Raw genomic sequence first — 22,369 nt, 5'->3', positions numbered from 1 at the left:
ATATAAATTTATAAACATATTGACGCAATTAATATACCATTATTATTTTTGCATCCCAATTATTTCTAAATTTAGACTTATTTTTAAATAAAATATTGTTTTTATTAAGAATATTTTTTATTTTTATAAAGAATTTAGTAAAACATATAGTTTAAAATTATTTGTTTGAAGAAAATTTTCAAACAAACTTTAAAATATTAATATATACTTAAAAAAACATGTAGGAAAAATTGATATCTATTGAATTATTTTGAAATGCTATATAATAATAAATTCTTATTAAGTTTTATTATAAATTAAAATGATTTTAGATTTTTTTAATTTCATTAATAATATAATTTATCTAAATAAAATATATCAAATAAATAAAATTAGTTGATAATTTTATACATAATTATTTTTATTAAAAATAATGATTTATTAGAAAAATATTTATATATAATTTTACTTTTATTATTATTATAAATATAAATTTCATAAATTAATAATTTATAATAAATAAATTGAAAAACCTTTTTATTTTTAAATTTAAAAAAGAACTTTTAATTTGAAATTATTAGTTAATTAGAAAATTTACATACTAAGATTTTAATTAAAAGTTTTTAAATAAATATTATAAAATAATGGATAAAATCTAAGAAAAACATGATTTTTATAACTCGAATTCATCTTCTATTTAATAACTTTGTTAATATATTTAAAATAGAATAATAGAAGACAATATATCACTTTTAGAAAGTTTTGATTAAAGATAGTTTAGCCATATAAATATTAAAAATTTAAGCTTCTTGTTTATTGATAAAACTTAAAAAATTAACTTTCATTAAATGTTTGCAAATAATTAAAAATATTAATGTTTAACTTTAATATTTTTTAGCATTTTAATTATTTTTTTAGGTTATTTTATCTAATAATATCTAAAAACTACTTATATGGTCTGAATTATCATTAAAATAATCTAATTTTTATTTATATAATTAAAATTTTATACTTTTTATTAAATAAAAATGATTATATATATCATTTTATATAATTATATAATATATTTTTAAAAAAATAATAATAAAATATTTCATTTTTTTTTAAAAAAAATGCTATTAAAATTATAATATAAAAATAATAATATTAATATATTTCATATTTTTGGTAATTATTATTGATTAGAATTTGAAGATTATTATTTATTATTAGAATTTAATAAATTTTAGTAACAAGTAATTTTGGTAATTTTTTTTAATAAAGAAATTTACTATGCATCTATATTTTATCTTTTCCAATTTCTTATAAAATTATCATGATTAAATTTACCTTTATAAATGAGCTTTTTATTAACATTAAATTCGTATAATTACTAATTAGGTCTAACATATTGAATCTGCTCATTAAAATTTTTATAATTAGTTATACTTTTAACATTTTTTAAAGAATTTTAACTTTCAACTAATTAAAATAATGATTAGTAGTGCTAAGGTTTTTGTTCCATCGCTATATATGTTAAAGATTTAATGTTATTAACCAAACTATTTGTTTTTTTATTATTTTATTCTTTATCGTTTATATTTTCAATAGAACTTTATTAAAAGTTATTATAATTATTTTTTTATTCGTGTTTATTTATTTTTTTAATGAAATCTCTTTCATAATTATTTTTTTATTAAAGAATGAGATTTTATGATTTTCTCTCATAATTATTTTTTTGAATGCTTCTTTATGATTATAAAGTATCTTTCTACTAAATTTCTTTATCTACAAATTCAGCTATTTCTTACTAAGTCTATCTAAGTATTTATTCTCGTTATTTATGAGATGCATTTAAGAATTTCTCATTTATAAATTACTAATGTATTTATTAATTCTAAATTTCGGATAACTTTTGAAGATTATTTATTTTGTTCACATTTTTGAATATTTATTAAATATTATTTTAATTAAATTTCTATAAATCTTATGAAATATTAAACTTTTTTTATATATTCACCTTTTATTAGACTTAGACTATATCTTAAACTAAAAAAGATTTGTATAACTATATTTATTATATTTATTTATTTATCATCATTTAATTGTCTTAATCTTTTAGCTTTAGTTATTTTATAGTTTGTTTTATAAATTAAGGTTGATCATTTAACTATCTCATAAAGTCGCTTCTGCTTATCTTTAAATATACTGCCTCTAAACTTTCGCAAACTAATTTAAACTTTCTTTTATTTAAGTGAAGTAAATATTCTTCCCCTACAAATCGTCCTTCAGTTAGTATTTTTAACTTATTATTTTTATTTATAATCTTATTTTTTTATTACTTTAATTGTTTTTGAAGTATTTTTTGGTAAGGCATATTTATTTAAAGAATTATAAGCCTGTATATTTTCTCTTGATATTAAATCTTATTAAATTTCAGTATTATCAACTTTTTTGAATAACTATTTAATAATAATAAAAAAAGAATATAATTATTATAACTTATAAAAATATATTATTTAATTTAAATAAAATTTAAATTTTTTTAATTTTTGAACGAACAAAATATATATTGTTACTCCGAAATTTCCTTATTTAATTATTACAAAAAAATCACATTTATCATTTTCATTAAAAACCACATCATTTTTCTAAACTTTTATTGTTTCACAATTTAAATATATATTTCTTAAATTTTTTTCCTACCAATCTTTGAAAATATAAATATTTTTTAAAAAATTTATTCCATCCTGGATCTTAATTAATTCATGTTCTTTTAATATAAACTAAAATTTTTATTTGCTTAAGAAAGCTACATGTGTTTAAGTTAAACATTTTACAGTTGCGCTTCTTTTTTCATCATTAGACAAAGCTATTTCTCCAAATCCTTTACCATCTTCTAATATGGCTTCCATTATAACTTCAGAGAATTCATCATTATTTTTAATATTCGAAATTAAGGAGGGATGTTTTTTTTTTATTAATTTTTTTCTTCATCATTTTCACTTATCATTTTTTTATATCTTTTAAATATACCGACTTATCCCTTTAGTATTACATAAAAATTATCACCAAAGTCCCCTTAAGAAAAGATCACTTAATCTTTATCAAAGAATTTATATTCCATATATTTACAGCATAATGTTACTACATTTTATGTGTCAGGAGTTTATAAATAAGAATTAAAAAAAATCAAATCTTAAAAAATCTGTTGTAAGTCATTTATTTACTTATTTGTACGTTATTAACATGAAGTTTCAAGAATTTTTTTTACTTATTTTAACTTTAAATTGTTTAATATTAAATATAGTTATATTAAATTTATGAATATAAATAACATAAATGATTTTATTATTATTTTTGTTTTAATTATTTATTTTTATATACATCAATTTCTTTATCTCCAATTATTTCCATTTCTAATATTTACCTTTTATTATTTTAATAATATTAAAGCTTTATTATAAATTATAATTAATTTTTTTATATAGTGTTTTTGAATTTTTAAATAATAAATAGTTTTTTTAATTATTTTATTATTAAATAATTAAATGTTTTTCAATTTATATATTATAGAAATCTTATAAAATTATAATTTTCTTATTTAAGATAATCTCTTTTTAATTTTTATTAATAAAACTATATAGATTATTATAACTTTTTTTAATATGGAAAATAAAAATAAAAATTAATATTATTTTTTTAAAATATTATAAGAAAGAAAAAATAAATTAATTAATTTTTTTTTATATATATTATTTAATTATAACTTTTAACCAAATAGTTCAATTTTTTATTTTATATAAATTATTTTTTATGAATACAAAGAATAATTTTTTTTTTAATTTGTTATTATTTTAAAGTAACAGGAATATTATATATAAATTAATTTTATTTGCTTTTAACTAATAAATATTTTAAATAAATTTTTAAATATTGTCATTTTATTTTTTTATTAAAAAATTATATATATATCCTTAAAAAAAAAGTTAATGTCATATAAATTCACTTTTTTTATTTTTATCTTTATTTATAAAATATATTCATTTTATAATTGTCAGAACAATAAATTTCTGATTAAATAAAATAATATAAATTTTTAAAATTTGACAAGTTAAAACTAACTTTTTACATATGGAAATTAATAGTATATCTATTAAGTTTTAAAAAATAATGACTTATAAATATAGCAATTTCAATATTTATAATTGTATTCTATTTTTTCTAATAATGCAGAAGGAAATTAAATATTGACCTTCGAAAATTAATCAAACATTGTTGCAATACAAGAAATATATAACAAGCTTATTGTAGTTTTTAAGAATGGAGAAATTTAAATTGTAATTTTAAAAGGGAAAGAAGATAATTAAATAGTATTCAAAGTTTAAACTGAAATAAATCAAATTTAAGGAACTTTTAAATTTTGTAAAATTAAAAAATTATTTATATTATTTTTACTTATATAAAAAAGAATTGGCTGAAAATTATTATTTAGCATTATATGGAAAATCTATGAAAATTTATAAAATTTATAAAAACGAAAACTCAATAAATTTATTTTATTAACAAAAGGATCAATATGAAAAAGGTATTAAAAATATAATTCTTGTTAATGAAAAAATATATTATTTCGTTGAAAACTAGCTTTTTATAATAAACTTAGTTAATTAATAAATAGAATTAAGTTTTTAAGCATAAAATATTGAATATAAATAAGGTTATGTATTTTAATTATTTAATAACATAACTTTAATCATTCCTTATGAAAATTAAATTAAATAAGTATTAAAACTAAATAGTACAAATTAATATAAATAAGAACTTATTAATTTAGTTAATACAATTGAAGGAATAATATGGGCAGATAGCTTTATTTAAGGAGAAATATTAGTTAAAAATTATGATGGGAGTTATGAATTAATTTAATTTAATAAAAATAACAATTTAGTTAAAAATGAGAAATTTAATTTTTCTTTTACATTTGACAAAATATATTAACATAATAAATATACTTATTTTGTTAATAAAACTGAAGATTCTTATAATATTTAATATTGCAACACTTGTGAAGATTAAAAATTTATAAAATTTTCGCATATAGCTCCTCCTTTATGTATAGGTATATTTGATTTTATTTAATTTTTTAATTAATGAAATTTTAGCATGTAGTTATAGATGTGAATATTGTGAAAACGAATATCATTGTACTCAGTGTGAATTAGGATTTTACTCAATTCAAGGAGTTTGTAAATGTCCAAATAATTTTGAAGAAGTTGAAGGAATGTGTTAAAAAATCAGTTAAATTGATATTAGAATCAAAATTATTGTTGTTTCGGTTATAAGTGTTATATTCTTAATGGCCGTTAGTATAAAATTGCTTAAATTAAAAGAAAAATATGATGAAAAGTAAAGAATCAAAAAATTATAATAAGAAGAAGAAAATGATACAGAAGATTAATTTTAAAATAATATAGAATATATCGATGATGAAGAGGATAATATGACTTAGAATAATTAAAATTTAAAAAATAATTAATTAAATATTAATTAATAAGAATTATAATATAATAATAAATGGGATTTAAATGATGTGGATTGAGATTTCTAATTTTATAAAATTTAAATAAATATAATATATTTTTGTAAATTTAAAAGTTTTTCTGAAAAAGAAAATAGATTTAAGTATATTTATTTTTATTTTATTAAAATATATATAAATAAACAAAAATATATATAATAGAATCTATTTAAATTTGAATAATAATATTTATTAAAATACACTAAAATATATTAAAATATATTTTTTATTATTTTAAAATGATTTTATTTCTTGTATATAAGTTAATTATAATCTGATTCATATATTAATATTTTTACACTTTAATTTTGATATAATTTCATAAATAAATAAATAATATTAATACAATTTTTTTTTATAAATATATTAAATTAATATATGAAAATGTGTTTAGCAATAGAAATTAAAGACGCTTTTATAAAAATTATTTATTAATTTAAAAAAAAAATTAATATCTTTTTAAAATATTGAACATATTTTTTTTAAAAAATGCATAATTATTTTATATAAAAGAAGTTATAGTATATTTTTTAATCCAAGTGTATTATTTATTTAATATAATGATTTATAAATATATGTAATTATTAAAAAAGATATATTTGTAAATATAAATATTTTTATAAAGTATTTTTTATTTTGTTTGCTTTTGATTGAAAACTATGTTATAATAATATTTTTCTTGAATAATATTAAATACGGTGTACCTTATACTTACGAAAAATATAAATATAAAAACATAAGAAATTTAATACAAAAAAATAAAATATTTTAAATCAAAATCATAATCATAATCCATCTTCTTCTTAGGCTCCTTAAGGTGTTTCTGCTCCTTATGCAGCAGATGAAGTTCCACGTAATTTACCAAATATATGTAAAAGTATAACTATACCCATAAATACAAGAGAAATAACTAAAACAGATCTTGGTTGTACTTTAAGACCAACATCAGATGTACCTACATTTACTGGTCCAGAACTTTTTGATCCACCAGATGATTTTCCTGTAGCTATATTTATTAAATTATTAATAAATATGAATTATATTATTTTTATATAATATACCTGGTTTGGGTTAAGCTCTTTTTTTTAAAGCTGCTTATAAATTTTCGTTAGAAGACATTATTATTTATTTATTTATTAATATTTTTTTGCTAAAGCTATTTTAATATTTTTTTTTTTAATTAAAAATATATATTATAAATTAAAGATTATTTTTTTGTTTTTATGTACTTAATAAAATTATTAAAAAATACACGTGTTATTATGTTTTCATAAACAAAAAATAAAATGTATTAATAATTTTAACAATATTTAATGTTTATTATTTAAATTAAAGTAAAATTTATAATATTAAATGCATAAAATTATAATTTAATTATTGTGGATAAATTCATTTTATAGAAATTAAGTACTAAAAACAAAATTTAAAAAGATGACATTTGAAGAATATATAATAATTTTTGTTTAATATATATATATTACTTTGCAGAGATGCTTTTTTATTATTCTAAGTTCATATTAAAAATTTAATCAACGAATAAAAAAAAAATGAATAACTATTTCTTTTTTTGTAGATTAAGTGACATAAAAATAATAATAAAGAAAATATAAAAAAAGATAAAAAATGTAATATATTTTTCCTTTAAAAATAAAACATAAGAATAAAATAGTGATTTTTTATTATATTTTAATAATAATATTTTTAAACAAATACAAACTTTATAAAAATAATAAATAAAATATAATATACATGCATATAAATAAACATCATTTTTTGCTTTTTTTAATTCTCTTCATATGTTTAAGGTTTTTTTTAATTTTTTTTATAACTTTGAAACCTTAGCAATTTTGAATTTATTTTTTTATATTTCTCCAAACTTTTTTTTAGTAAACTAAGCTTTTTTATCTAATTCAATTAATTCATTAGCAATATTATTTTGTCTTTTTTTTCTAGAAATTTTTTCAATTCCTACTCCATAATCACTTCCTCCGATAACAGTTCCTACTTAGAAGTATTTAGGAATATTTTTCATATCACTTGATTTAAAATGCATTTTGGGATTAATATATCCTTTAAGTTTTAATAATACTAATTAGTTTTTTTCTTCAAGAGTTAAATTAGTTTTTTTTTGTAATCCATACCATTAATCTAATGTATTTTGTTTTTGTTCTAAACGTTCTCTTTTTTCAGCATTTGTTTCTTTTAATGGTTATATTTTATCTATTTTTTAATCCCTTAAATTATTAAATTAATAATTTTCCTAAAATAATTTATTTGCTTAAAGTTTATTTTCTTCATTATAACTAGTTCTAAGAGTAAATCCACTTCCATCGTTTGGTACTATATATTTATTGTAATCTTTTTTTAATTTTTTTAATAATTAAATAAGTAGTTTTTATTGTTACCTAATAATTTTTCTAAATATGAACATTCAGGAGTATGCTTAACCATTATTTTTTTCTTTTTTAATGTATAAAAAAATTTATTTAATTTTTTTTATAAACTCTATTTTTTGATTTTGTTTTTGTTTTTAGTTTTATGTTTAATTTTTATTATTATTAAATATTAATTTTATACTATAATTAAATTCTAATTTTATTGTTTAAATATTAATATTCGATATAAAATATTTATTTTTATTTATAAAAATATCTGTATTTGTAAATATAAATAATAAAAAAAGTAAATATACTTATAGTTTAAATAAAATCTAAAAAAAAAAAAAAATACAACAAAAACATACAAAATATATTTATCTATGTTATTTTTTCTTTTTCTTGTTTGTTTTTTTAAAAATTAACCATTATCAACCAAAAAGATCACCCATATCATAATCTTCTTCGGCTTCTTTTTCTTCAACTTTAGCTATATTTTTATATAAAAAAAATATATAAAATATTAAATTTACGTTGTTCTTTAGCAGGTGCTTAAGCAGCAGGTTTAGCAGCGGCAGCAGCAGGGGCAGGTGCTTATCCAGCTCCTTCAATTTACTTGAATTTATATCCAGTTTCGAGTCCAATAGCAGCAAGATTTTTGAAAGCGTTAGCAACTAAGTGAGGAACAGCAACATCAGTAACATATCCACTTTCTAAGGATATAGCAGCAAGATTCTTAAGCCCAGAAGAGAAGTTAGAAAGGATTTGATCGATTCCAATAGAAAGACTTTCTTCATTTAAGATATCTCCACCATCGTAGTCAAGATAAACACTCATACCATAAGAGAAGGGTTAGACGTTCATTTTTTCGAGCAAAGCAACTTCGGAGTTTCCGATTTTTTTTCCTTTTACACAGACATGGACTTCTTTAGTAATTTCAATTTAACCTTTTTAGATTTTTGTAGATATTTATAAAGCATGGAAAAAGTTAATTTAAGAGGGATCCATATTGGTGGGACCTGGAGGAATAAATACGTCTTTTTAAGCAATAGTGCCAACTCTAGCAGGGGCAGGAACTACGAAAGATTCTATTCTAGGTTTCAAAACAGATATAGGTTCATTGTGGAAAATATAACCAATTTTCTACTTTAAATGTTATCCTTCTAATAATGCTTTTAATTAAGGTTTAGGGGCTCCAAATTGTCTGTACCAATCGTAATTTTCGCCTTCGGGAAGAGGTTAAGATTTCATTTGAATGGCTTTTCTAATGACAGTCTTTTTTTTTTTTACGTTTTTGTTTTTTTTTTTTCATTTTTTTTATTACATTTTTTCCGATAACTAAAATGTTATTTTAACCGAGTGATCTTCTAATTTTTTAAAGTTATAATGCTCCTACGTTTTCTAATGTGCAAAAAGCTATTTGGTCATATTTGGAAAGGAGCTCGTAAAATCTTCTGATGAAATCGTTTTTCTTAGCTCTTTTATCAACTTTTACAGGTGGCATTCGTGATTTTTTTTTCTTTTTTAATTTTTTTTTTTCTTTTAATTTTTTTTTTGTATATTTATAATTATTATATATAAATATATATTTTTTTATATGTTTTTTTTATTTTTTCTCTGTTGCTTTTTAATCTTTTTCATATATTTAAACTCTAATAAATTTCACTTTTCGATAAAGTTAATGAAATGAAGGAGTTATTATAAATACATATAAATATTTAAATATATAATAAAGATTATTGATTAAAATATTTATATATTTAGTGTTTAAAAAAACAAAAAATATATAAATATAAAAAAAAGATTTTTTTATTTTATATTTATCCATTAAAAATTTTTATATTTATCAAAAATATAATTCTTTTTAATAAATAAAATAATTAAATTTTAAAAAAGTATTATTTTATATTTACTAAAAATTAATTAAAGTTTAAAATATTAAAAAAGTAATGAGTTAATAAGAACAAAAAATAAAGCTATTTTAATAATTATTAGAGAAAAATGAAAAGCATGTTGATAGGTTAAAAATATTAAACGAATAATTAAAAACAGTAAGAAATAATTAATAAAAGATAATATATATATATAAATTAAAAAAAGTAACTTGAGAATGAATAAAAAAAAGTTCTCAATAAAGATAGGAGATTTTAGATTTATAAAAGCAAAATTTACTCTTTAAATAAAAATGCGACTAATATGAATAATAATATAATGAAGAAAAAAAAATGTCAAATAAATATTTAAAACAATTATAAAACTAATTTTAATATTTACTATGGATAGATTAAATGAATATTTAAGAAATTAAATATTAAAAACCTTATAGACATAGATAATTTAAATCGTTATTATCATTTTCTGAATATTCTGATAATACAAATCCTTAAAATAATTTATCTTCTTCCGAGGCTATCTCAAAATTATTTGCGAATTCTTCAGATAATAAAACAAGTACAATTACATCTTTAAGCCAATAATCAGAGGAAGAAGCTCGAGTATCAAATAAATAAGTTTGTAAATAATTAAAATTAGATGACTAAAGTATTTTTGATTTTTAAAAATAAAATAATAATTTAAATTAATGAATATAAAAATATATTTAGATTAAGATATAATAAAGGCAATAGGAAAATCAATAGTGGCCCATAATTATGATAGCGAATATAAAAAAGAAGAAAGTTCCCCTTTATTTTTAGAGAAATCTTAGAAGTCTCCTTTAATAAAATTAATAAGATAGTAAACTTTAGTTAAAGAAGTATAAAATAATCATTCACTTTCGCTTATTTAGGAAAATGGGGAAGATATAGAATAGAATATTGAAAAAACTAATTAAATACAATATTTACATGTAAAAACTAATAGAAGTCCTTAATAATAAGCACAATAATAATAAAATAAAATTATATTTAATAGAATACAAAGCAAAAATAATTCAACTATTATTTTGAATATATAAAATATTAATGAAAATTAAAATTAATTTTTAAAGCAATCGAAACAATCAGTAAAATCAATTGTATTTAACCATAGAAAAGTAAATCATTATTAAGATGAAGAGAATAAAGAAGAAAATAATGAAGAAGTAATAGTAGATAAATAGCAAATTAAATCATTAGTATTTATTTAAGAGTATAATGATTAGATTATTTAACATAATTAAGATAATAATTAATTTTAAAAATTATATGAAGGATTTTATGTTTTAGGATTTGATAAATAAGATATGAAAAATTTTAGTGATACTAATTCTTTTTATACAGAAGTTTTTACACCTGGGAAAATCCTTTATTAATTTCCTAATCATAATGAAGATTTGTATTTAATTTTTATTTTACTTTTATCAATTTTTTTAAATATGTTTTTTTTTTTTTTTAGTTAAATTCCTAAAATCATTCATGAGTTTGCTTTTCCATTTGGTTGTAGAGCAAAAAGAGTTAGATTAGGTACTTCTTTTCGTAAAATAAAAGAGTATTTATTTTTAATATGAAATTAAATATATTAATTTAAAAATAAGGATTTTATTTTCTGGAATAAAAAGTGAGTTATATGATAAGTTTTTTGTTTTTACTGTTAAGAGTGACTAATATTACAACAAAAATAATAATAGTAATAATAAAGTTCTAGAATCTATTAATCCACATAGATTGCTTTATTGCATATGTTTGAAAATAAAAGATTATATAGAAACTGTTAAAAATATTTTAATAAAATAACATTAATATTTATTTATTTATTTTTTTAATAAAAGACTTAAAACGAAAGTGATTTTTAATTAGAAAATATAAAAAAAAGAGTGTTTTGGAAAGGTTATAAAATATATTGCTATATCACATATTACCCTTTTTATGAATTATTCCAAGATCTTCTTCTTAGTTTAATTAGTATTTAAAATTAAAAATATGAAATTATTTATATTATTTTCTTGTTTTTAAACAAAAGATCATGTAAAAATATCAAGAATAAGCATGTTTGAAGATAAAAAGGATATAAATAATAAAATATTTTATGATATAGATGGAGATTGTATCCAAAATATCATACATTAAAGCAGAGATTTATTATTTCCTGATCAAAAAAAATGTATTATAAATGACTTTTAACAAATTTTAACTATAAAGACTCCGTTTGGATAAATAAATTACTTTATATAATAATAAGAAATAATAAATACAAAAACCCATAAATGGAGTTTAGTTTTAACTTTATCTAATTTATAATTGAAAGAATTAATGTTCATTTTTAACGCTATTTTGCATGAAAATACAATAATATTTATAAGCGAAAATGAATGCTTATTGACATAAACAATGTATTATAAAATATATTTATTTTTATAATTAAATAATTAAAAAAGACATACTTTCGAATAACTTATTTATCCTTTTTAATGGCCTCATCCTATTATTTACATGATTCCTGAAACTCTTTTGGATTTATTAGATTCTCCAGTTCCTTTAATTATTGGAATTAATAAATCTAGCTCTTTTATTTAAGGAAAAAAATATTATTAAAGATATAATGATCATGTTTTTGTTGATTTAGATAGACAAAGCATTATTTTAGGAAATTAAAAGTTAAGGAATATTTTATAAAACGAAATTCCTTATTTAAATAATTTAAAAAACAAAGTCGAAAAATTATACATACAGATTAATTAAAATGGTTTAAAAGATTAAAAAGCTTAAAATAAATTTAAATCATTTTTTAAAAATTCGGGTAATAATTAAAACCAAAATGAAAAATAAGATGTAAAATTAAAATTCATGTCTACTAAATCTGAAGATGATATTGCTGAAATTTTACTTAATACTTTTAATGAAAGTATTAGATAATGTTTTATTGACATTTTGCCTAAAAAAGATGAATTTATTAATGAATTATAATAATAGGTACATTTTTTTTAATTAAAATAAATTATATTATTATGTTTGTATTTTTTTTATTAAGGAAATTGATTATCAAAAATTTAGTTAAGAAGTTATAAAAAAAGCTTATACGAAAGATAAAGAATTTTTAATTAAATTTATAAACTCTTAAATTTTCACATATTTCATTTAAAATTATTATGATAATTGAGGGATTTTTAATAAAAAATAATTATATATTTTGTATAAAATATTATGAATAAATATATTAAATTAAAAGTTAAAAGTTATTAAAATAAATAAAAAAAAATATAATCAATTTAATAAAAACATTTTTAAAATAAATTAATTTTAATTTTTAATAAAATAAATGAAAGAATCCTAATTATAATCATAAAAATAAATAATTAATTCAATAATATATATATTTTTTACTTTAATTTATAAAGATTATATATTTATATATATTTGGTATAATAAAATAATAATACTTTAGTTATATATATAATTTATACTTAAAAAATATATTTTTTTATAATAATATTAATTAATTAGAATTATAATATATTTATACATTTTAATACGCATTTATTTATTATTTATATAAAAAGTAAAATTTATATTATTAAGATAATGATTTAATTTTATCTATTTTTTTAAAAAAATATTTATTTATAAAATAAATATTTAAATTATAATTATAAACTTATATTTAATTTAATATTACAAATAATGTATTGATTACAAAATATCATTAGAAGAATATTCAAATAATGTTATGTTTCAAAATAATTAAAAAAATTTATAAATATTTAGATTAATTTTTGCAATTTTATTATTATTGAAATAATATTTTTATAAAATAGTATATATTTTCCCTTTAATTATATTTAATTTTAAAATCCGTACTAAAATTCAAAATAATTTTTTTTTCTTTATAAAAATATAAAGTATAAATTATAATAAAAAGAATAAGATTTTTAATAATTTTATATTAACTAAATATATTAATGCAAAATTTTAATTTTAAAAGGAAAAATTTTATTCATTTTTTTAGAATTGCAAATATTAAAAATATATATTTTAATTTAAAATTAATACGTCAGTATAAATAAGTAAATATTATTAATAATTAAATAATTAATTTATTATATATTATACTTTTACGTGCGAAACAAAAGTATTATATATACAATATTAATTACATAACATAAAAACTAAAAATAAATTCTAATTAATAAAAAAAGAAAAAAGAAAAAACTATATAAATAAAAAATAAAATATATATATATATATATATATATATTTATATATATATATATATATATATATATTATAAAAATATATAAACAAAGCAATATTAAAAAAATACACCTAACATTTTAATATAATTATAAGAAAAAAATTAAAAGCATAAATAAATAAATTAATTAAAAATAAATATATATATTTATATATATATAAAAAAATGTTTATGCGTAGTACTTATTAGAAAAGTTGGGAAAATACCCATACAATTTAACAATATGCTATATATACAGAACCGAATCTTTCAGTAAAAGATTAAATGGAAGATGCATATTTTTATGAAGAAGTAAGCGAAAGTGAATGCGTTTTTGGAATTTTAGATGGTCATGGGGGAAGATAAATATCTGAATTTGTAGCGATAAATCTTCCTAAAATACTTACCGAAAATTTGAAATAAAACTAAAATTTAGAAGATATTAGTGAATTATTAATAGATACTTTTGCTCTTTTAGATGAAAAAATTAAATAAGAAATAAGTTCTAAAGCTGAAGAATGTGGTACTACATGCACTATCGGCGTAATAAGATAAGAAAACGATTAAAAAGTGCTTTATATTGCTAATGTTGGGGATTCAAAAGCCGTTTTATATTCTAAAAATATCGAATAATTAACAGTAGATCATAGAGCTTCTAATGAAGAGGAAAAAAGCAGAATAAAAAATGCAGGAGGATTCGTAAGTATGGGAAGAATTTAAGGTGAATTGGAAGTCAGCAGAGCTTTTGGAGACTTAAAATATAAACTTAAAGGTGTCAGTATTATACCTTATATTAGCAAAACAATACTTGAATAATATGAAGAAAACGCTATATATAATATTGTTATTGCTAGTGACGGATTATGGGATTATGTTGATGAGAAATTAATTGAAGTATATTGTGGAGAAAAATCAAAATTCGAGTGGAGATATTGCCTCTAAATTAAAAAATTTAGCTAAAAGTAAAAGATCTTAAGATAACATTTCCGTTATGGCAGTTTAGGTCAGCTTTTAAGAATGTTATAGTAGTATTTTAGGTTGATTTTTTACTTTTGATTTTTTTTTATTTTATTTTTGGGAGCAGTTTTAGTTTTTTTTTTTTTACTTACTTTCCTTTTTTTAAATTAAAGAAAAAATATTATTTTTATTAATGTATTTTTTTATTTTTTTTTATGTAAATTTTTGAAATAAAAAAATATATTAGATGTTATTTTTTTTTGATTAGTTTAATCTATAATTTATTCTTTTTTTATTTATTATTTTTAGGTTTCGTCAGTTTATTTTTTAAATACTTTTAAATTGATTTTAATAAAATAAGATTAAGTAAATTTTAAAAATATTATAAATATTTATTTTATAATTTTATTTAATATTTAAATTTTTAATATTTTTTACTAAGTTAAGAAATAATAATTTTTTAATTCTATATATAATTATAACTATATTTTTTATTATACATATTTTTAAAAATTTAAACTAATTAGAAATTCAAAGATTTTTGTAAAAAAATTTGTCAAAATAAATTTTAACGAATAAATGGGAATAGTATATAAAACTTTAAAAAGTAAATGTATTTTTAAATAACATAAACTATTTTAAAACATAATAAGTAAAATAAAAATATTTATATTATTTTTAAATAAGATTTATTGCTTTTATTTACGTTAAATTAATTAAAGAATTATTTTTTATTTATCTTTTAATAATTTATTTCGTTGTAATTAATTGAATTAGGTTATTTAAAAAATAGAACAATTAAATGTAAATTCATCAATATTTAAATACTTTTATTATAATTTTTTTGTACAAAACAATAAATTCTTGATTTCTTTTTGAACTATTAATAAGTAATCACTTATTATTTATAAACATTTTATTTCTATCATTATTATTTAATAATTAAAATATTATGCATACATCAAAATTTTAGCTTGATTGTACTTCTAAGGTAATCCTATCTGCATGAATTGCTATTTTGATTCTTAATTTTATGACAAAATATAAAAAACATAAAGTAAAAAAGGTATTCTTATTGCACTTTAAATCAAATATAATATTAAATTTTTTTTAAATAATGATAAAAGCGTAATTGCTTCAATCTTCTTATTATCTTAAATCGTTATTGATTTTATTGAATAATAAGCCTCTTATTGTATAATTATTAAATAATATCTATATTATGTAATTTTTCAATAAACTTTAAGATTCTATAGAGTTATAAGACTATAAATAAATGCATAATTATAAATATTCTAAATTATAAAATTAGAAATACTTTGAATTCTAGTTTAGATATTTAATCGCTTTCTTTAAATGATTTGAAATTATTAACCAAATTCCTTCTTATTATTTTCTGATTTTTAATACTTCATTAAGTAATTTTCTTGAATTTATTTTGCTTTAAATCCTTTAATTTACTTTTTTAACTAACTAATACTTATTTATTATTATTTAATTTATAATATCCATCAAAAAAAATATATAAATAACACTTTGTGCTTTTTATAAAATTTGTCTAAAATATTATACCTTTTAAAAAAAAAATATCTTTTTATACATTCCCATATTAAAACATGCAAATAATTAACTATTATTCAAAATATTATGTCTTAATTAAATTTTATTTTCTATTTAATAATTAAATATTTTTTTTTATTAAATTTTTTAAAAGTTCTAAAATAAATATTGCTACTTCTGTAAAATACCGTCAATACATAAAAATGAATAAAATAATTCAAAGTTTTTGTATTTTAAAAATCTAAAACTATTTTACATTATTTTGTTCTAAAGTCGCAATGAAGTTTTTTTTTAAGGCTTCTTTATTTAATTGTAATTACATTAAAATTTAAAATATTTATTTTATGACGTATATTTTTATTAAAATAATTAAAATTCTAGAGTATCCTGAAAATATATTTAAACAATCATTCTTTATAAAATAAATATTAAATTAAACTTAAAAATTATTAAGAGTATTTTTAGAAGAAAAAAACAAAAGCTTTTAAAAGATTAAGTTCAATGATATATAAATTTGTTTACTGATCATATTTTAATAAAAAAAATATTTAGAAATATTTATAATTAACATGCTTTATTAATAACTTAAAATATCATATATTAGAATTTATAATTCTAAAAAATTAATATCTGATATTATTACTAGATTAAGTATTCATTTAAAAAATCAATAAATTAAATTTAAAATTTCATAAAATTTATGTTTTATATATAAAAAAACATATTGTTAAACAAATGACTTTTTTTAAAAAAATTTGTTTTATATAAAAATATTATTTTATATAAATATACATTTTAAATATTAAAATTATAATTTATAAAAATGGAAGTTAAAAATATTGATAACCCTTATCCAGTTTTTAAGAAACCACAATAAATTTAAGAAACATAAAAAGCATTAGAATTAATAGTAAAATAAATGTTAATTTAAATAAACATTATATCTAATTTTTTTTTAAATTAAAATGATAATTATATTTTAATTAATTAATTTAATACTTTTAGAAAACTATGAACGGTTTTTCAGATAAAATAATGTAACATCCTGATAAAATTGAATAAATAGAGTTGGTTTTAGAAGAATTAGATAGAATGTTAGTTGTACAAAATTTCAAAAATTTAAAATCATTAACATTAATAAATGTCAATTTACAATAAATTGAAGTAATTTAATGTATATTAAAAAAGAAAAGAAAACAAAAAAAATAAATATAAATAATAAGGGTTTAAGTGAACTTAAATTATTAGAAAATCTTTGGTTAAATGAAAATCATTTATAAAAAATATCTGGACTTTAAAATAACATTAATTTAAAATAATTGCATTTATCAAATAATTAAATTCGAACAATTTAAAGTTTAGAAAGTTTGAAAAATTTAGAAGTTTTATGGCTTTGCAATAATAATATAGATTCTTTATAGGGTCTTTAAAATTTATAATAGTTAAAATAACTTTGGATAGCAGGAAATTAAATAGAAGACATAAGAATAAATTTAGATAAACTATAAAATTTGAATGATTTAAATATTTCAGGTAATAAAATTTGTTCTTTTAAGGAAGCTTTGAACTTAAATCGTTTACCAAATTTAAAATAATTAAGCTTTTATGATCCACATTTTGGAGAAAATCCCATATGCAATTTATGCAATTATTAAGTAAAATAATACACATAATATAATATATATATATTTATATTTTTTAAATAAAAGACTTATGTCCTTTATCATCTAAGAAACATAACAAAATTAGATACTCTTTTTATTTCTGAAGAGGCTAAGTCTTTCGCCGAAGCAACGTTTATGAAGAAAAAAATGTATTATAACATGAGAATTAAAACTATGTAGAGAAGCTTTTCTACTTTAGGAAAGCTTATAAGAAAAGCTATGAAGATAAAATTAGACTCTTATAATGAAGATATAGCGAATATTTAATTGAAATTATGGTAATTGCAAAGCTAATTTAATAATTTAAAGGAAGACATAGAAATATAAAAATACTAAACAATGAAAACGGAAAAGCTAGAAGAAATAGGAAATTTAGAGCAAATATACGAAGAAATGAAGAGAAAATTATACGAGAACTCATCTTTATGTATTCATAAATTAATAACAGAGTTAGAAACAGGAGGCAATATTCGTTTAGAAGAAGGAAAAAGTAACGAAAAGTGGTATATAAGTTGTGAAGATTTAATAAAATCAAGATTTAATGCTGATGATATGATAGGATATGGTATATAGGATTTATAAATAAAAAGAGTAGTGAGAATTCATAATAGGTTTTTAAGAAATAAATTTGAGGAAAAAATGGAATCTTTAGTAGATATTTCGAATTCTAATTATAAGAAAAATTTAGAGTATCTGTTTTATGGAATTGACCCAAACGCTCCTTAAGAAATATATCATGTAATCGAAGAAGGGTTTCGACCTTTTTCTGAGTGCAAATAATTAGGACTTTGTGGATATACGCCACTTGTTAATAATATATTAGGGGCTGATAGTGCGAGATTGATGAGTTTTTTGAAAAAAAGTGCTACTAATTTATAAAAATAGGCCTTTATGAAAAAAAAATTTAAACATAATTTTAATGTGTTTCCCCCTGGATTGTTACTTATTTGTAAAGTATTAATGATAAAAAGTGTTTAGGATACTAAATAGCCCTTTTTTGACCATGATTAGGCGCCTTCAGATATTTTTAAAAACTATCCCATTGATAATACGTTGGTTTAGGAGGAAAATGCGGTATTTAGGACTAAGGAAAATGATAATAAACATAAATTATGGTTTGTTATTGATAATAATTTAGTTTTACCTGAGTATCTTGTGGAATATAATTACATTCTTAAAACTGAAAATTAAAATAAAATTGCGGATTTCGGGCCAAATAATTTAGGAGTATTAGATAATCCAGATGATGAGTTTATTTCTCCGAAAAATTTTCATGTTTATAAAAATGAACTTAACAATATTTATAATGCACTCTGTGAAGAAATTAATAATTATTAATTCGAAAATATAGAAGATCTTAAACACCCTAATCTAGAAATTAAAGCATAAGATCTTGATAGGGCTGATATTTCTTTAATAAAAATCCCTTTACTTAATTATTTTAAATTTTGTCTTTCTAGATCTTTCTTATATGAACTTAATCCTAATATTTTAACTGAAGCTAATGAAATTTCTTTGAACGAGGAAGTTAATTTTATTTATTTGTTTTTTTCTTTTTTAAATATATATTTTATTTTTTAGAATATCATTAATAGTAGAAAAGTATTTGGCAACTTTGCTAATCTTTCAAATATGAAAATAAAAGAAATTAAAGTTTTTAATAATTTATCAAATTTACATACTTTGATTCTTTCTTATAATAAAATTTTGGAAATTAAAAATTTAGAAAATTATCCATTACTTGTTAATTTGGATTTAAATCACAACCAAATTTAGAAAATTTCTGTGGGGTTAATAGCTCTTAAACATCTGGAAATTTTAGATATTTCTCATAATGATATTTCAGAATTAAAAGATATCCAGAATTTATAAGTAAATAGTAATTTAGATAATTTAAAAGTCATATTTAACCCATTTACTGAAGGAAAAGATATTGCTAACTAAATTGTTGGATTTTTACCCAATTTATTATATTTAGATAATAAACCAATTAAGTATTTTTTTTTAATTTTTTTTTTTTTTAAATAATTAATAGCAAAGAAATTCTTCAAAAAAATAAAGAAAAAATAATTTTAGAAATAACAAATGAAATGATATAATAATATGGAAAAATAATGTAAAGTAAAAGTTTGAATTAATTAGAAACTAATTGGAAAGAATCAATAGAAATAATAAATCTTTCTCACTTAAAAATTAGAGGTATAAAGGGCCTTTAATGTTTAATAAACTTAAGATAAGCTAATTTTAGTCATAATTTAATTGAAAGAATTGAAGGGTTATAAAATTGTAAACTTTTAGAAGAAATAAACTTCGAAAAAAATAAAATATCTCATATTTTTGGTTTAGAGAATTTAATTTATTTGAAAAAAATGGAATTAGGTAAGAATAAAATTCAAGAACTAAACGGAATATCTCATTTATCAAATCTTATGTAACTTTCTTTAGAAGATAATTATATTGAAAGCCTTGAAGAATTCCCTGAATTGAAAAATCTTATGGAATTATATTTAGGAAACAATCGAATTGTGGAATCTAAAGAAATAGTGAATTTAAAATAACTTTAAAAGCTTATAATTCTAGATTTATCAGGAAATCCTTTCTCTAGAGACCCTAATTATAGAATATATACTTTGTTTGTGATAAAAAAACTTAAAGTTATATATATTTATTTTATTTATTAAAATATATAATAATTTATTTTATTAATTAAAATATATAAAATTTGTATTTTGTAAACATAGGTTTTAGATGGAATATCTATAGAAGCATCAGAATAATAGCTTGCAAAAGATTTGTTCACAGGAAGACTTACAGAAGAAATATTATAGTCTCGTTTGGGTGGATAACATCCATAGGAAATATTAGAGTTAGATTTATCAAATTGTAAATTGAAGGATTTTGATGATGTATTTAATTCTTCATGCTTTCCTAATATAACTGAATTAAATTTATCTGCAAATCTTTTTTAGTCAACAAGAATGATTGGATATTTGCCTAATTTAAAAATTCTTATATTAAATTCAAACAAAATTGAAAGCCTATTTGCAAGTTAAGATTCTTCAGTATAAAAATGTTTAAATGGATGTCCTAATTTGGAAATTCTAGATATTAGTAATAATTAATTGAAAGATTTCAATGGTTTATAATATTCTAATTTAAAAGAACTTAAAATACTAAAGGCTTATAGTAATGAAATATTTAGAATCGAGTATCTTGAATAGCTTAAATCTTTAAAAGAATTAGATATAAACCATAATAAAGTAAGATAATTTGATCCTTAATCTTTTATAGGGTAAAACCCAATTAAATGCCTAAAAATCGATGATAATGGACTCAAAAATTTTAACCATATTTAAAGATTATAAAAACTTTAGCATTTGTTTGCTAATTCTAATAGAATAAATGATATTCCAGATATTGATAAACTGACTGAACTTTAATATTTAAAAGAGTTGGAACTAAATGGAAATGCTCTTTCAAGAAGACCTGGTTATAGAGAGGCTGTTTTAAGAAAATTACCAGGATTATTATATTTAGATGGAAGGGTATATATAAAAAATATTAAAAAAAAATATATATATATATATATATATTATTATATAAATATTTTAATTTTATATTTTATATTTTTATTTTTTATATTATATATATTTTTTTATATATATAATTTAATAAAGGAGGTTATAATTGATGAAAGAAGTGATATTTTACTCTAAAATATTGAAAAAATATAAAATTTACCTAATATTTACTCCTAAAATAGCAATAATTAGAAAGGATTTGTAATTAATATATATAAATATTATATATATTTCTTATTATTTAGGTTTAGATTAAATTAAATTCTATTAATTTTGATGGAGTTTTTAGTAAAAAATAAAATTAAAATAATTTTTAAAATTTATAATAATGAAAAAATTTTAATTCTCAAGATAGAAAAAAAAGAAAGTAATTTTTTTATTCTATTTTATACTTTATAAATAATTATATAATTTTATTTGTGTGTTCCTATTAAATTTATCAAAAGAATATAATTTAATCTATATATTTATTTGAACAAAATTCAAAATATAAAATATAGTATTGTTTATACTTTTTTTATTTTTTTACGTATTATATTTATAAATAAA

The 22,369-nt window shown here is 17.4% G+C and overlaps 6 protein-coding genes across 6 annotated transcripts, besides 25 other annotated features; 3 read left to right on the top strand and 3 right to left on the bottom strand. All coding sequences in view use genetic code 6, as the record gives it.

The window, feature by feature from the left end:
- Positions 1-2,254: 2,254 nt before the first annotated feature.
- Positions 2,255-2,295: a microsatellite.
- Positions 2,255-2,298: a microsatellite.
- A 1,006-nt stretch (positions 2,299-3,304) lies between these two features.
- Positions 3,305-3,339: a microsatellite.
- A 526-nt stretch (positions 3,340-3,865) lies between these two features.
- Positions 3,866-3,894: a microsatellite.
- A 1,832-nt stretch (positions 3,895-5,726) lies between these two features.
- Positions 5,727-5,760: a microsatellite.
- A 413-nt stretch (positions 5,761-6,173) lies between these two features.
- On the bottom strand, positions 6,174-6,669 carry IMG5_099570 (hypothetical protein). Its single transcript, XM_004035367.1, has 2 exons — positions 6,598-6,669; positions 6,174-6,542 (listed from the first exon to the last, which is right to left on the bottom strand). The coding sequence occupies exons 1-2, from the start codon at positions 6,653-6,655 to the stop codon at positions 6,322-6,324; spliced, it is 279 nt and encodes a 92-aa protein (XP_004035415.1). The 5' UTR covers positions 6,656-6,669; the 3' UTR covers positions 6,174-6,321.
- Positions 6,254-6,305: a microsatellite.
- A 659-nt stretch (positions 6,670-7,328) lies between the features above and the next one.
- On the bottom strand, positions 7,329-7,987 carry IMG5_099560 (interacting protein 2, putative; the record flags this gene model as incomplete). Its single annotated transcript, XM_004035366.1, has 2 exons — positions 7,329-7,876; positions 7,942-7,987. The coding sequence occupies 2 exons, from the start codon at positions 7,985-7,987 to the stop codon at positions 7,329-7,331; spliced, it is 594 nt and encodes a 197-aa protein (XP_004035414.1).
- Positions 7,988-8,078: 91 nt separating this feature from the next.
- Positions 8,079-8,135: a microsatellite.
- Positions 8,136-8,223: 88 nt separating this feature from the next.
- IMG5_099550 (ribosomal phosphoprotein, putative) lies at positions 8,224-9,449 on the bottom strand. Its single transcript, XM_004035365.1, has 3 exons — positions 9,236-9,449; positions 8,445-9,186; positions 8,224-8,401 (listed from the first exon to the last, which is right to left on the bottom strand). The coding sequence occupies exons 1-3, from the start codon at positions 9,413-9,415 to the stop codon at positions 8,343-8,345; spliced, it is 981 nt and encodes a 326-aa protein (XP_004035413.1). The 5' UTR covers positions 9,416-9,449; the 3' UTR covers positions 8,224-8,342.
- Positions 9,188-9,229: a microsatellite.
- Positions 9,209-9,242: a microsatellite.
- Positions 9,210-9,242: a microsatellite.
- Positions 9,421-9,467: a microsatellite.
- Positions 9,468-10,470: 1,003 nt separating this feature from the next.
- Positions 10,471-10,519: a microsatellite.
- Positions 10,520-13,425: 2,906 nt separating this feature from the next.
- Positions 13,426-13,466: a microsatellite.
- A 590-nt stretch (positions 13,467-14,056) lies between these two features.
- Positions 14,057-14,124: a microsatellite.
- A 219-nt stretch (positions 14,125-14,343) lies between these two features.
- On the top strand, positions 14,344-15,252 carry IMG5_099540 (protein phosphatase 2c, putative; the record flags this gene model as incomplete). Its single annotated transcript, XM_004035364.1, has 1 exon — positions 14,344-15,252. One exon carries the CDS (start codon positions 14,344-14,346, stop codon positions 15,112-15,114), a length of 771 nt encoding a protein of 256 aa, XP_004035412.1. The 3' UTR covers positions 15,115-15,252.
- Positions 15,101-15,134: a microsatellite.
- A 2,072-nt stretch (positions 15,253-17,324) lies between the features above and the next one.
- Positions 17,325-17,362: a microsatellite.
- Positions 17,363-17,398: 36 nt separating this feature from the next.
- Positions 17,399-20,333, top strand: IMG5_099530 (leucine rich repeat protein; the record flags this gene model as incomplete). Its single annotated transcript, XM_004035363.1, has 5 exons — positions 17,399-17,485; positions 17,581-17,676; positions 17,997-18,230; positions 18,285-19,766; positions 20,316-20,333. The coding sequence occupies 5 exons, from the start codon at positions 17,399-17,401 to the stop codon at positions 20,331-20,333; spliced, it is 1,917 nt and encodes a 638-aa protein (XP_004035411.1).
- Positions 20,334-20,608: 275 nt separating this feature from the next.
- Positions 20,609-21,930, top strand: IMG5_099520 (leucine rich repeat protein; the record flags this gene model as incomplete). The annotated part of the gene is made up of 5 exons (XM_004035362.1): positions 20,609-20,893; positions 20,981-21,145; positions 21,277-21,350; positions 21,690-21,784; positions 21,917-21,930. 5 exons carry the CDS (start codon positions 20,609-20,611, stop codon positions 21,928-21,930), a joined length of 633 nt encoding a protein of 210 aa, XP_004035410.1.
- Positions 20,896-20,963: a microsatellite.
- Positions 21,811-21,905: a microsatellite.
- Positions 21,816-21,905: a microsatellite.
- Positions 21,833-21,909: a microsatellite.
- Positions 21,843-21,875: a microsatellite.
- Positions 21,843-21,900: a microsatellite.
- Positions 21,852-21,882: a microsatellite.
- Positions 21,852-21,902: a microsatellite.
- Positions 21,931-22,367: 437 nt separating the features above from the next.
- Positions 22,368-22,369: part of a microsatellite that runs on past the window's edge.

This window comes from Ichthyophthirius multifiliis (genome assembly GCF_000220395.1).
Source record: "Ichthyophthirius multifiliis unplaced genomic scaffold scaff_1120509250843, whole genome shotgun sequence".
NCBI lineage: Eukaryota > Ciliophora > Oligohymenophorea > Hymenostomatida > Ichthyophthirius > Ichthyophthirius multifiliis.
This window is presented reverse-complemented; position numbering and strand designations above follow the sequence as displayed.